Raw genomic sequence first — 15,501 nt, forward strand, 5'->3', positions numbered from 1 at the left:
TTCATAGTATTTTATCATGTTAAATATAAATAACTAAATATTAATAATGTCTTATTAAATAACTTTTTGGTGGTTTTGTTAAGTCTTATTAATCTTTTGTAAAATGTTGGAGTTCCAATTTAGATAACTGACAAAAAATGTTAAGCTACGCCCATGTCATTAGCGTTAAGAGATTTTGTCCCACCCATCCCTGCCCATTTAAAAAAAAAAAAAAAAAAAGACCCAGTATTTTTATTATAATTTTTTTTTTTTGTTTGTTTCAGACTTGCCTTTATAATCAGAAGGATTCAGCCTTCTTTTCATTATAAGAAGGCTACTTCCATTTTTTCACCTATCTACACATTCAACATGAACTCTAAATTCTTCCTTGTAGGTATGTGGCAGTAAATTTATATTGACCTGTTTCTTGTTTGTCATGTTATGCTGAGAATATGACACCTTTAAAAGTCATACATTTGAAATAAGTTTCAAATGCATAATTTTTTCTTTTGAATTTTTCAGTGCTGGTGCTAATATGCCAACACGGTAAGGGCTGATTTTATATGCCATGGTAAAATGTACAACGCAATCCAGACAAGCTACATTCATAGTATAAGGACACATTTAATCTTTACAGGAAAGCGTAAAATTTAACTTAGTGGCATCATATGGTCTAAATAGCTGTTTGTCTCTCTACAGGTGTCAAAGCAGTGGAACACATCACCTGTGAGGAAGATACCACCACCCTCAGCTGTGGTTAGCTCATGTTTTAAACGGTTATTCACTATTATTTCATGTTTCACTATTATTCTCAAGACTCTTTAACAGAATGAGAAAATCTATGAACAAAATTAAGTTAAGGTTACTTTATATCAACAGCTGAGGGGACAATTGAAGTGTTTACAGCCAATTTTGGGCGTACAGACAGCACAACCTGCTCTGCTGGAAGATCTGCTGGAGAGCTTTCATATATTCAATGCACCCAGGATACATACTCAAATGTGGCCAACGAGTAAGATCATTAAAGAGCTAAGAGACATCAAAATGCTATCTTCTCTTCTTTGTATTCAAACAATTTTAATTGTGTCATAGATGTGATGGAAAAAAGAGCTGTACCTTTAATTTGGACACCACAGATTTTAATAATCTCTGTGTAGGAACTTACAAATACCTGAATGTGTCTTACATCTGTTTACCACCAAGTAAGTTTAACATTTGACACTCTAATACATCCAATTGATACATTCTAGACTACAGTAGTACTCATAAATGTGCTTATATATATTTAAATGTTTTTAAATTGGCTATTACTGACTGATATTTTTTAATTTTGTACTGTTTCATGTAATTCCATTTTTTACACATTTATTCTTTGAAGTACTGTAGGAAAATATGAAATGTAACTGTGTGGCATCACTACTCCTAATTGCGGTTTCTCTCTCTCTCTCTCTCTCTCTCTCTCTCTCTGTCTCTCTCTCTCTCTCTCTCTCTCAATGTGTAACAGAAAAGGAGCTTCTCACATGTGATGGAAAGACCGCCAACATCACTTGTGGTTAGTTCTTGAATAAATAAGGTTTATTGAAACCTTGCATATTTCACTGTTTTTCACTGAAAAAACTTGTTAAACAAAGTTAAGTTATTGCTAATCTTTATCAACAGCTTATGGAACCATTAAAGTGCTTGAAGCCAATTATGGGCGTAGAGACAGCACAACCTGCTCTGCTGGAATAGATCTTTCAGAGCTCACTAATGGTCAGTGCACCGAGGCTACATCCATCAATGCTGTGGCCAATAAGTAAGAAATAGTGAACATAAAGCACATAAAGCTAAGAGACCTTCCCCTCTTGTATGCTCTATTTGTATTCTTCTTTGCATTCACTGTTGTTTTTTAATTGTGTCATAGATGTGATGGAAAAATGAACTGTTCCATTTTTGTGGGGAACACTGATTTCACTGAATCCTGTCCAGGAACTTACAAATACCTTAAAGTGTCTTACAGTTGTGTCCCAGAAAGTAAGTTACAATTTTGACACTGTTATACACTAACCTGATGCTTTATCCTAGACTTAAAGGAATATTCCGGATTCAGTACAAGTTAAGCTCAGTTGACAGCATTTGTGGCATAATATTGATTAGTACAGACAATTATTTCGGCTAATCCCTTACTGTGAGAAACTTACAATGGAAGTGAATGGGGCATGTTACATGTTGAAGCTACACTTTTGTAACAGTGAGAATTTAAACATTCACGGATTGGCCCCATCCACTTCCATTTTTTTAAAGAAAAGATGGGGAAAGTCAAATTTTATTTTCTGTGGTTATCAATATTACACCACAAATGCTGTCAATTAAGCTGAACACTTTAAGCATTGAGGTTGTTTTTAAAGATTTCCTGTTTCAGTGTCATACCCCAAATTAAAAGCTTATAACATGAAAAAAAAACAAAAAAAAACAAGGAGGGTCAAATGTTTGGTATCATTGTAAAAGAAATTTAATCACCCCCATATCGTTCCAAACCCTAATGACTTTTGTTCTTCCATGGAGCACAAAAGGAGCAATTCTGTTTTTTCTCATGCAATTACAAAGAATGTGGACTGAAGCTTTCAAACTTCAAAAATGAGGCAAAATCAAAACAAAAGTTAGAAGCTAGTCCATACAACTTGTGGACTATATTCCAACACTTTACGACAAGGTCCCATTTGTTAACATTAGTTAACTAAATTTGTTAATGTGAATAATAATGAACAATACTTTTACAGCATTTGTTTGTCTTGGTTAATGTTGATTTCAACATTTACTAATACATTTTTAAGCTTAAAATTGCCTAAGTTAACATTTGTTAATGCAAAATGAACTATACTGTAATTAACTTACAATGAACAATTGTGTTTTTATCAATTAACATTAACCAAGATTAATAAATGATGTTTACAAATATTTTTTATTGTTAGTTCATGATACCTAATGCATTAACTACTGTTAACAAACGGAACCTTATTCTAAAGTGTTACTTCCAAGTCTTCAGCATTTCAAGAGCAAGGGCGGATGTCAAGAATTTTAGTGAATCTGTTCCTCCCACAAAGCTATGGGATGGCTTTAGAAGACTTGGAATTTAGTTCACAAATCACACAGACTACTTTTATGATACTGTCATGATGCTTTGGCATCCTTTTTGAACCTAGAAAGTGCCAATCCCTATTCATTGTAATTGCTTGGAAAAGAGCAACTACATGATGTCAATTTTAATTTGGGTTAAATTTATTTTACATGTATTCATTAATGTCCTTTGAGATATTTAGATAGTTTGCTTGATTTCTGGAGTTGGCTATTACAGTCCAATACTTTTTTAATCCTGTCCTCACTCAAGAAATTACATTTTAAATTCCAAATTTAAATATATTATTTAGTCTTTCAAGTAGAGGAAAACTTGAAATGTAACTGTGTGGCATCACTAAGTCTAGAAGAGCTGTTTGTCTCTCTCTCTTAATGTGTAACAGTAAAGGAACATGTCACCTGTGAAGGAAATACTGCCAGTCTCTACTGTGGTGAGTTCTCAGGGTTTCATAAAAACATTACATTTGTGTGTTTCACAGTTATTTTTTAGACCCTTTTTAGTTCAATGAGAAATTATATGTAACACAGAATCAAATGTAGGTAATGTCCCTCTTTATCAACAGATCAGGGAATTAAAGTGTATGCAGCCAATTTTGGGCGTACAGACCCCAGAGAATGCTCTACTGGCAGACCAGCTGGTCAGCTCTCAAACATTCAGTGCATCTGGGATACATCCTTCAGACTGGTAGCCAATCAGTAAGAAGAGTGAACATCATTAAAGAACTAAGAGACATTAAAATGCTATCTTTCCTTATTTTGTATATTTTTGGTATTCTTATTTGTATTAATTTTGTTTTATTATTATTGTATCATAGATGTAATAGAAAACAGGTCTGTTCCATTGATGTGACAAACACCTTTTTTGGTGATCCCTGTGGAGGAACTTACAAATACCTGAAAGTGTTCTACTATTGTTTGCCACCAAGTGAGTTAAAATCTGACAGTGTGGTACACCTTAACTAGTACTAAAAGTCCTTTTAGATATTTAAATGTGTTGCTTAAGTATTGTTGGACTGACCAATAGTTTAATCCTTTACTCTCTGATGTTATTCCATTTTAAAAGTCAAACTTTATGTACACATTCAAGTAGGAAAACATAAAATGTAACTGTGCGGCATCACTACTCCTAAATAGCTGTTTGTCTCTCTCTCTCTCTCTCTCTCTCTCTCTCTCTCTCTCTCTCTCTCTCTCTCTCTCTCTCTCTTAATGTGTAAAAGTAAAGGAAATTCTCACCTGTTATGGAAAGACCGCTAACCTCATCTGTGGTGAATCATATGATTTTACTAAAACATTGCATTTGCATGTTTTACATTGATACTTAGACCTCTTTAGCAAAATATGTAAATATAAATATAAGGATCTTCACTGTTTATCAACAGAACAGGGAACCATTAAAGTGCTTGCAGCCAATTATGGGCGTACAGACAGCACAGCATGCGCTGCTGGAAGAGATTCTTCAGAGCTCACAAATATTCAGTGCACACAGAATACATCCATTAATGTGGTGGCCAATCAGTAAGATCAGTAAACATAATTAAAGAGAAAAGAGACATGTTAAAAATGCTTTTGTATACTTTTGGTATTCTTCTTTGTATTGACTGTTTGTTTGTTTGTGTGTGTGTGTGTGTGTGTGTGTGTGTGTGTGTATGCATGCATTCGTGCGTGTGTCATAGATGTGATGAAAAACAGAACTGTTCCATTTTTGCGGAGAACTCTGTTTTTTCGGAACCTTGTTTTGGAACTTACAAATACCTGGTTGTGTCGTACATTTGTGTCCCACCAAGTAAGTGAACTCTATTGCCTTTAAATTGTTTAAGGACTCATATAAAATACTTTATAAATAGGAATTTTGATCAGTGTCAGTGTTTTAATGTATAGCTAAATCTGTTATTTTCATATGCCCCTTATTTTATTTTTATTTTGTTTATTATTGTTGTAATGTTTTATGCTGCTATTTTGGCTAGGTCTCTATTGAAAAAGAGATTTTGATTTTAAAGGTTTTATTAAAGCTCCAACTGTTATTAGAGTCCTAGCTGGTGCGGTGGTTAATATTTATAACTGACCAATACGTTTGGCTTCTCTTCTTTCCAATATGATTCCAGAAATAATTACAATTTGTCAAAATGAACATGGAACCATTAGCTGTGGTAAGATTCTTTTATTTTTCTCTGCTTTTATTATAATCAAAGCAACAAATAAAACTTTTTACCAACCTAAATAGGACTGTTTTTATCTATAATATTTATGTACCAATGGTCATGAGTCGGGGGCCTAGTATAATTTATAATAAAAGTTATGACTTTCAATCGATTAACTTTTTTATCACAAATAATTGAATATTAATACTTGCTGTAACAAGGAAATTAAAGAAAATGAAGATACAGTAATTAATATTTGTATTAGTGCTGTCAGTCGATTTTTTTATCACGATTAATCGCACAATTTTTGTAAATGCGATTAGTCGCTGATTTTGAAAGTGCTGAAATGTTACACTATATATACACTTCTTTTCCTGTCAGAATGCATTTATTGCTATCTTAGGAAAGAAAACAAAACAAATGTAACAATTTAACTTTATTACATTTTTTCAAACGAAGCTTTCCACAATATAAAGATAGAAATGCATCAAAATTGCACCTATTCAAGTAATATTAAAGGAATAGTTCACCTAAAAATGAAGATTCTCTCATCATTTACTCACACTTATGCCATCCCAGATGTGTATGACTTTCTTTCTTCAGCAGACCACAAATGAAAATGTTAAGAAGAATTTTTCAGAATTTCTTTTGGTCCATACAATGCAAGTGAAAGTGTGCCAAAAATTTGAAGCTCCAAAAATCACATAGGTCAGCATAAAAGTAATCCATTTGACTCCAGTGGTTAAATCAATGTCTTCAGAAGCGATTACAGATAAATATTTTAGTCAATTTTTACTATAAATTTTCATCCCTGCTCAGTCAATCTCCACTTTAACTTTTACGTTCTTTTTCTTGTTTATGGTGATTCACATTCTTCATACATACGCCCCCTACTGGGCAGGGAGAAGATCTGTTTCTCATCCACACCTATCATATCACTTCTGAAGATATGGATTTAACTACTGGAGTCTTATGGATTACTTTTATATTGACTTTACATACTTTTTGGAGTTTCAAAATATTGGCACCCATTCACTTGCATTGTATATACTTACAGAGCTGATATATTCTTCTAAAAATCTTAATGCAGAAGAAAGAAAGTCAAACATATCTGGGATTGCGTGAGGGTGAGTAAATGATGAGCGAATTTTCATTTTTGGGTGAACTATCCCTTTAAACGTTTCCCAAAGTCTAAGTGGGAGTTTGACTAATTGAAAGAACTAGTCCCCCCATAGGTTTTCATTGCAATGGGCATTAAATCTCTTAAACTCTCATCCTCCACAATGTTAATCAGCTGGATAAACTCTGACTATCGGCTTTGCTACAGCAATCGTGAAGCCGCATTCATGATTTGCATCAGGGCGTCATGCCAGTGTCAAGCGCAGCTTCGAACTCCACATGAAAAATGTCTGCAGACAAAAGGGTCTCATTCTGCGTTTTGGTGATAGTTAAGAATTAGCATGCTTCTGTGATAATTAAAAGGCACCTAATATAGGCTGAAAAATATTTGATTTCTATCACAAGTCCCATCTGGGCTTGTTTTGCATATCAAATAGCATTAAGAGGTCCTTTCTCCATCATTTTATCACTAACACTGAATCAACATATTGCAAAGGTGGACATATTGCAAAGGTTTTGCCTTTGGTATTAACGGTAAATACGTTTATAGCGATTAAGAAATATTAACACGTTAAACTTTTTTAATTAATCACATGCGTTAACGTGTTAATTTTAACAGCTCTAGATTGTATGTTTATAGCCTTTATTTAGGCCTATCACTGGCCTACAGTCCACGCTCACTTTCTGCTCCAAACAGAATGCACTACATTTCGAGTGTGGCCACATTAATATGTGTGTGCTTCTACACTGACAAATATCTGGTGTTGGCGGCTGTATTAGGTCCTAGATTTTAAACAGAGTGGATTATCAGAGATGAGGCAGTATTTAAACTCGGTGTGATTCATGAGCTAATGGTGACAGGTGCCGATTCCAACAACAGACTACAGTGAGGTGAGAGCACAGAGGCAGTTTAAAACATAGATTAGTTTCCCGGACATACTGCTGTAAAGTACAATTATTTTATTAGGCTACTACGGACGTCTGTAAGGTTTACCATCAATTCGCACGGGATAAGCAATGTCTGTATAAATCACAGAGATGAGAGTGTGGACTGCATTTACACACTGCTGTCACACATAATTGACCCATCAGAAAATGTAACCTATTTAGCTGTGCTGATTAATTATGAAGTATTAAACAAGTTCATATGTATCTGGGATTATTAGAAGAAACTGACTTGAATAACTGACAAAATACAACAGAACTGGTTACATTAGCAAGCCAGAAATCCTACAGTACATTCTTGAATTAAAAATATAGACAATCTTTTCACATATGTTGCAAAATGTTTCAGAGTATTTAGGCAGCAGACTACAGATATAGGTGGTACTTAAAGCTTAAGTTGCTCTTATTGTTCCTTATTATGGAATTTACATATGGGTCAGGTAAACAGGTTTCATTTTATACATATCATTGGTGTTTATATAATTAATCACACTAAAAACACATTGACAGCCCTAATAAAATGTGTGCTAAACATGCTGAAACTTTCTAATAAATCAATTTCACAAAGTAATTTAAAACGTTTTGTGTTATTTCAGAGGGGAGTCGTACAATTTCCATTTACTATGCTAATTATGGGCGAAGAGATCATATGATTTGCCCTCATTCCAGTGCTGATGCCATTTCCTCCACATGCTATTCTCTTCAGACCAGGACCTTGCAACTTTTGTAATACTGTTGAACATTAAACACATGCATGCACAAAAAATGCTATCACACGGTCTTCAATTAATTAAAAGTGTTTTAATGTAATTCAACTATAATCAAGTGAACTTGAAAATAATCCCAACTTCTCTTTTTCTTTTCTTTTTTTTTTCTTTTTTAGGTGTAATGGAAAGAAAACATGCAACCTATATGCTTCAAGTTTACTTTTTCTTGATCAGTACCCTCACATCTACAAATATTTGGAGGTGTCATTCAGTTGTTTAAGATCATGTAAGTATTTTTAGTAGCTTATAAACTTGGTACATTTCTACCTCTCTTTGCAACTGCTTTGTTGATATGATTTAATTATATAGACATAATTTCATGTTATGATATAATGAAATATACAGTATAATGATGAATGATTTATGATGACAGTTGTGACGTTTTGGTGACACAAATATAAAACTTTGCTCTTTCATTCATTTATCTTAGCTAATTAGAAGTTTTCTAAATGGAGTTGGAAATGTTGCATGATGAGAACCAGAATCAAATCTTCTACCATAGTAATAATGTAAAAAAGTTCTGCTTCTAGCTTGACAATCATTGGTAAAATCATGACATGCTTACAGTATTGTGAAAAGGCCATTATCTACATATAATGCTTTTCTTTGTTCCTATGTTGCAGAATGTAGGCTCAGCACTATAAACATCTACATATCTCTATTTCTGTGACCTTCTATTAAGTGGGGAGTAAATCTTCAGCTTCATTTATGTATCTGTTTTCTTCAAGAGATTTTATATATAAGCTCTTAAATGATTTAATATAGTTTTATATAGTTTGTTTTAACCATCTTGACAATATTGTAGAATGATTAAATTCTTATATAATCCTAATAATATTGTCAATCAACATTACAAGAGTAATTGGTTGGTAATATGATTTTATGTTAGTTTAGCAATTATCTTGAACTGTATCTTTGGTGTGTTCTGTCTGCAATAACTTACAATGTACAGTATTTCCAATAAACTACTTTCAGATGCAAACTCTTGGTCTTTGGTCTGAACCCTTGATAATTTTACCGCTTCAGTATGGGACACAATGCCTAAAATACGGGCCGTTTCTCCATCAGCCCGGGAGGGGGCCCTTCATACCATAAAATTAGTCCTTATGACATTTATGATACAGACCATAAAAACAAATATAAAACTTGTCCAAGAGAGAGATGGATTACATCGACGTTCGTTTGCTTTTCCTTGCATTCCCAGATGTCATCCTCGAATTTTGCCACTTGAATTTTTCAACTTGTATTCAACAACCTGAATATTGAGACCTGAATTTCACGACCTGAAATCCACACCTTGAATAATAAAAACTTGAATTTCACAAACTGAAATGTTTTTAGGTGAATTCACACAAAATATTTTCAAATATTAAAAATGAACAGCAAAATGTTTCGATAACATCAAATTACCCCCAGTCTTTTTTCAAGATCATGAATTCAGAGGCTTTTTCAAATTCAAGTTCTGGTGATATAAAAATGACGCCATAGACCTCTTCATTAAATCGGTTGATCTGGTTCACAAACCAATATGAATGATTCAGACTGCAGCAGAATACGGCTGTCAGACTTTTGAGTGCTTAATACGGTTGCATTCACACAGGACGGTTTTTCGAGTGTGACAACCGCATTCTATAACCGAACTGACACCCGCAAATTTTACCGCAGTAAAGATAGTTTGCGGTTTGAAATTCAGACTTCGATTGGCAATAAATCTGCTATGCGCTGTCGTAGACATGTAAATAATGTTGCATGTGATTCTTCATGATTTGTGAATTCGGAAGACATCATCCTCCGCTCCGCAATCGGTAATTTCAGTTTTACGAATGTTCATTTTCTAATCCAAATAGCTCCAAAAGTTGAACACCTAGAAGACTGAAACCAATCTCATCTTGACCAGTTTGATTTGTGAATTTTTTCACAGCAGTTTGTTTTCCTGTCAACTCTTTTTAAGTCCATGAGTCGGGAAGGTGAAAAATAAGCGCTCTTCACTTTTAACGGCTATTTCCGGTAAACACGCAGTCTGGGTTCATGCAAATTCACTTGAATTAGATAGAGCCTGATTTGTGAAACCTTTCACAATCACATTTGGTCACGTTTGATTGCGTCTTTCTGCTCTACCTCCATTACAATATAGGCTGTGTTGATGGATAAAGCATCAGAGAATCTACTACTTTTATGATACTTTATTGGCACTTTTGCGTCCTTTTTGAAGCTGGAAAGCTAAAAAATTTAATTCATTGTAATCACATCAAAAAGAGCTACCACATTACAACAGAATTAAAATTTGGGGTGAACTATTTCTTTAATGAGCAGTCTTAAACATCCTTTGAGATATTTAGATGTGTTGCTGGAGTTGACTGTTACTGACCAATTCATTTTTAATTGTAATTACATTTTCAAAGTCAAACTTTGAGAACACATTCAGTTTTTCAAGTACAGGATTACATTAAATGTGTGGCCTCAATACCCCTAAATTAGAGGTCCATGGATAGTGGATTTTCCCGATACTGATAACGTAGGTGGTGCAAAAGTCCTTTTGTCCATTTCTGCATATTACGGCGCTGTTTTGCGGCCCTCTTCAGCCTGTCTTGGCCTGTTCTGCATAACACGGCGGCCCGTTTCAGCTTATCGCGGCCCATTCGGCCCCGTTTCGCGGCCGGCCAATGGGAACGGTCCCGGTTCTCCCGATGGCCAGTCCGCCCCTGGTTAAGGAACATGTCACCTGTGAAGGAAGTACTGCCAGTTTCAACTGTGGTGAGCTCTCTGAGTTTCATTATTACATTGGATTTGCATGTTTTACTATTATTCATAATTAGAAATAAGAAAATATATGTTTCACATAATAAAATGAATTATTTAACTTTTTATCGACAGACCAGGGAATCATGAATGTGCTTGCATCCAAGTTTGGGAATACAAACTGCTCCGCTGGAATAGATCCTCCAGACTTCTCAAATGTTAACTGCACCCAGAACACATCCATCAGTCTGGTGGCCAATCGGTAAGAACAATAAACATCAATAAAGAACTAAGAAACATTAAAATGTTATCTTTCCTTCTTTTGTATACTTTTGGTATTTTGTATTCACTGTTTGTTTGTTTTTTGTTTGTTTTTTTCATCTTGTTTTTGTCATAGATGTGATGGAAAACAGAACTGCTCCATTCTTGTGGAGAACAGCACTTTCGGTGATGTCTGTCTAGGATTTTACAAATACCTGAAAGTGTCTTACATTTGTTTACTTCCAAGTGAGTTTGAATTTGACACTGTGATACATAAGTTTGATACTACATTTCAGAACTAGAACTAGAGCTCATAAATGTCCGTATAGATACAGAATGTAAATGTGTTGCATACTAATTGGAGTTACACTGACCAATCGTATTTCAGTACTTTACTCTTTCATGTAATTCCATTTTCAAAGTCAAACTATAAGTTCACGTTTAGTCTTTCAAGTAGGAATATAACTGTGTGGCTTCACTACTCTTAAATAGCTGTTTGTCTCTCCCTAGAGGAACTCGTCACCTGTTGGGGAAAGACCACCTCCCTCACCTGTGATGATTTTTGTGGGTTTTATTAAAACGTTGGGTTTGCATGTTTTACAGTGATTCTTAAAACTTTTTTTTAGCACAATAAGAAAAAATATGTATAAAAGTATTTTTTTAATCAAATGTAGGAAATGTCACTCTTTATCAACAGACCCTGGAACCCTTAAAGAGCTTTCAGCCAATTATGGGTGTACAGACAGCTCAACCTGGTCTGATCTTGAAGACTATAGAAAGAAGTATGTCATTGAAAAGCTAAGAAACATCAAAATGCTAAATTTCCTTCTTTTAAATACTTCTGGCATTATTCTTTGTATTTACTTTTGCGTGTGCATGTGTGTCACAGATGTGATGGCAAACTGAACTGTTCCATTGATGAGGGGACCTGATAGTACCATTACTAATTAATATTACTAATAAAGTAGTTTAAAATGTGTTTTGTGTTGTTTCAGAGGAGGATTGTACAATTTACGTTCACTATGTTAATTATGGACAGAGAGATGCCACATCCTCCTTATGCTACTCTCCTCAGTCCAAAACCTTGGAACTTTTGTACTACTGCTGAGCATTTAAACACATGCATACACAAGAATGTTATCACACAGATTTCGGTTAAAGTGATTTTAATCAATATAATGCAATCATAATAAAGTGAACTTAAAAGTAATACCAACATCTGTTTCTCTTTATTTTTTTTTTAGGTGTAATGGAAAGAAAACATGTAACCTGTATGCTTCAAGTTTACTTTTCCTTGATTGGTGCCCTAACATATAAAAATATGTGGAGGTGTTATACAGTTGTGTAGGAGGATGTGAGTACTTTTAGTAGTTTATAAAGCTTTATACCTTTCTTTGCAACAGCCTTGTTGATATGATTTATTGAAAGATATATGGACATGGCTACAGGGTGCAGGGTTTGGTTGTGTGTGTGTGTGTGTGTGTGTGTGTGTAGAGAGAGAGAGTGTGAGTGTGTGCAGTGTGCAACTGTGCCCATTTATGCCATACGTAGTGCTGCATGTTCTTTCCAAACAATTCAACCTCAGTTTCATCAGTCCATAAAACATTTTCCCAGTAGCGCTGTGGAGTGTCAAGGTGGTCTTTGGCAAACTTCAGGGGTACAGCAATATTTTTGTTAGAAAGCAGCGGCTTCCTTCATGGTCTACTGCCATGGACTCCATGCACGTTTAATGTTTTCCATATAGTAGACTCATGAACAGAGATATTAATTTCTTCAAGTCTTTAGCTGTCACTCTAGAGTTCTTTTTTTTACCTCAATGAGCATTCTGCTGTGTGCCATTTGAGTCATCTTGGCTGGACAGCCACTTCTAGGGAGCGTAGCCAGAGTAGTAAATCGTCCCCATTTATAGACAATTTGTCTAACTGTGGAGAGATAAATATCTAAGTTCTTCAAGATAACTTTGTAACCGTTTTGAGGTTTATGCAAAGCAACAATTTGTAGGTCTTCTGAGATCTCTTTTTTGTGAGGCATGGTCCACGTCAGAAGATGCTTCTTGTGAATAGCAAACTCAAAAATAATAAAGTGCTTTTTATTAGTTGAAGTAGCTCTAACCCAAACCTACAATCTTGTTTCATTAATTGGATGCCAGGTTTACCAACTCCTCACTCTTATTAGCTTTTGTTGACATCATTGGCCTAGGAGGTTCACATACTTTTTCCAACCTACATTGTGAATGTTTGAATTATGCATTCAATAAATTTGTGTGTTATTAATTAAAACAGTTTGTGTATGTTCATTACTGTAACTTCAAAGCAGATCCAACCAGATTTTAAGATTTTAAGGAAATCTTCAGCTTCATTTCTGTGATTTTATAAATAAACTGATGATTTTAATTATTTAATATATTTGACAATAAGTAAAGATTTGATATTTTCACTAATTCATTTTTTTTAACCATCTTCTAAACAATGTAGAATCATTCAATTACCGATATGTAGAATCTGAATGTTAGCAAAACATTTTGTATGGTAAAATTGTAGTAGGATTTGGGCTGCTCAGACTGATATCTGTTGATGTTTGTATACCTTAAATTCACTATCATCTTAAAAATAATAATTGTAATTATGCTTTCAATTATCATTGCAAGATTAATTGGTTGGAAATATGATCTTATGTTAGATTAATAACTAACCATAATTTACAAATGATTACTATTATTTTATTTTTTTTATTGTATTTTTATATTTTGTTTGGTCAGTCTTTTTGTTCTAATCTTGAACTGGGTCTTAGGTGTGTTCTGTCTGTAATAACCAACTATGTTTGTTCATTAAATTACTTTCAAATGCAAACTCTTGCTCTTTGGTTTGTGCTTCATCCGACAGAATGACAGAGTTCTCTTGTGATGCATGTGCTGTATGTACACTTTTGGACATTGCTAGCTAGTGAGTGTGTAAAGTGTGTTTTAAGTCCACAGGGCCAAAAAAATATCCATAGTTTAACTGTGCACTCAGTACTCAGTATTTTTGTTTGTGTAGCATTGAAGCTTCTGTCCTTTTGTAGTGTTGTTTGTGCACCTGGTAATGTTATGAAAGCCATTAATCATTTTGATTTTAATGATTTTAGTTACGTAAATTCTGTTCTTTTGTATTGTTGTTTGAACACAGGATAATGTTAATCCCATTCAGTTACAGTATAGTAATATTAGAATGTTGAAGTTGCAGGCCTACACCTGTTTTCAAACTTGTAAACTGTTTTTGTTGCATGCTTTAGTAACACTTTCTATGACAGCCATATTTATAATGAATTATAAAGGCATTATAAATGCATTATGGTGCATTTCTAATGTCTTATAATATGCCTTATAGTATGTTATAACTTCTCATAAATAATTGTAACCACATTGTAACCATTAAATAATTACATATTCATAGTTATATTTTATAATGCATTACAACATGACCAACAACAAATTATATCTGCAGAAGTTATCATATATGTAGTTGTATAATGTGTATTATGCTTTAAGTAAAGTGACAGAAACAATGTCTTCTTATAAACATCCATATGATATTTTTAAGTGGTTATAAGATAAAGGAAGTCATACAAATGCACAGAATACAAAGGAACACAAATCAATGTACATTTTTAGACATGGAGAAAAACACTTGTAAAGCTACAAGGTTTAAAAACATGTCAGTAGCTCTCAAAAAGTGTTCCTTTGTATTATTGTATTGTGCATTTTTACATAACTGCCATTAAGTACGCTTGACTTCTTATAAAATGGCTGTTTATAAAAAGGCAAGGCTTTTGTAATTTTACTTAGAGGCTACTTAGTTCATTCATTAATGTAACACCACTAGTTTAAAACCAGAGTATGAGAGCAGTGCAAAGCGCAGAGTTGTGCTTAATGCTGAACTTTTTTCTAATTCTACTTAGAGACCAAGACCACATGGTATATGATCACGTCACAAAGCCTTGTGACTGTTTAAACTTTCCTGATTTTGCATGACAGCACTTATGCCTATATATAAAAATATATCAAATATATATACATTACATTACAACTTTTGTGGATAATTTTTTTATTTTACTCTTTAGGGTATAACTATGAATAGGTTAAGTGCTGCATTGTATTATAAATAGTTACAATTATTGGTAACACTTTACAATAAGGTTACATTCGTTAACATTAGTTAAAGCATTAGGTATCATTAACTAATGAAACAATGAAAAATATATTTTTTACAGCATGTCTTAATCTTTGTTAATGTTAGTTTATGAGAAGTAATAATATATGTTAAGATGCTATGAGGCATTATGAATGCTTTTACAATGCATACAATATGGTCTTCATAGAAAATGTTACCTCTTTTTAATAATAATTATGATTAATAATAATAATAGTAATTATATATATTAATCATAACTAATGATTGATT

At 33.6% G+C, this 15,501-nt stretch overlaps 2 protein-coding genes across 4 annotated transcripts in view; both read left to right on the plus strand.

Moving 5' to 3' along the window:
• The window catches only part of LOC127420206 (rhamnose-binding lectin-like), a 31,832-nt gene extending 22,428 nt beyond the window's left edge, over nucleotides 1-9,404 (plus strand). For all 3 annotated transcript variants that reach the window (XM_051662262.1, XM_051662260.1, XM_051662261.1), the window contains 18 exons: nucleotides 264-373; nucleotides 502-525; nucleotides 679-735; nucleotides 859-991; nucleotides 1,072-1,181; nucleotides 1,484-1,531; nucleotides 1,639-1,774; nucleotides 1,883-1,992; nucleotides 3,477-3,524; nucleotides 3,657-3,789; nucleotides 3,909-4,018; nucleotides 4,311-4,358; nucleotides 4,473-4,608; nucleotides 4,767-4,876; nucleotides 5,196-5,240; nucleotides 7,892-8,021; nucleotides 8,179-8,288; nucleotides 8,686-9,404. In XM_051662262.1, coding sequence (XP_051518222.1) covers nucleotides 349-373; nucleotides 502-525; nucleotides 679-735; nucleotides 859-991; nucleotides 1,072-1,181; nucleotides 1,484-1,531; nucleotides 1,639-1,774; nucleotides 1,883-1,992; nucleotides 3,477-3,524; nucleotides 3,657-3,789; nucleotides 3,909-4,018; nucleotides 4,311-4,358; nucleotides 4,473-4,608; nucleotides 4,767-4,876; nucleotides 5,196-5,240; nucleotides 7,892-8,021; nucleotides 8,179-8,288; nucleotides 8,686-8,687 — 1,515 coding nt within the window. In that variant the 5' untranslated portion in view covers nucleotides 264-348 and the 3' untranslated portion in view covers nucleotides 8,688-9,404. The remainder of the gene's footprint in view (nucleotides 1-263; nucleotides 374-501; nucleotides 526-678; nucleotides 736-858; nucleotides 992-1,071; nucleotides 1,182-1,483; nucleotides 1,532-1,638; nucleotides 1,775-1,882; nucleotides 1,993-3,476; nucleotides 3,525-3,656; nucleotides 3,790-3,908; nucleotides 4,019-4,310; nucleotides 4,359-4,472; nucleotides 4,609-4,766; nucleotides 4,877-5,195; nucleotides 5,241-7,891; nucleotides 8,022-8,178; nucleotides 8,289-8,685) is intronic.
• A 1,086-nt stretch (nucleotides 9,405-10,490) lies between these two features.
• LOC127420207 (L-rhamnose-binding lectin CSL1-like) lies at nucleotides 10,491-13,840 on the plus strand. Its single transcript, XM_051662263.1, has 5 exons — nucleotides 10,491-11,063; nucleotides 11,199-11,308; nucleotides 11,573-11,626; nucleotides 11,760-11,844; nucleotides 12,307-13,840. Exons 1-5 carry the CDS (start codon nucleotides 10,948-10,950, stop codon nucleotides 12,377-12,379), a joined length of 438 nt encoding a protein of 145 aa, XP_051518223.1. The 5' UTR covers nucleotides 10,491-10,947; the 3' UTR covers nucleotides 12,380-13,840.
• Nucleotides 13,841-15,501: the final 1,661 nt, after the last annotated feature.

Source organism: Myxocyprinus asiaticus, chromosome 29 (assembly GCF_019703515.2).
Source record: "Myxocyprinus asiaticus isolate MX2 ecotype Aquarium Trade chromosome 29, UBuf_Myxa_2, whole genome shotgun sequence".
Taxonomy (NCBI): Eukaryota; Metazoa; Chordata; class Actinopteri; order Cypriniformes; family Catostomidae; genus Myxocyprinus; species Myxocyprinus asiaticus.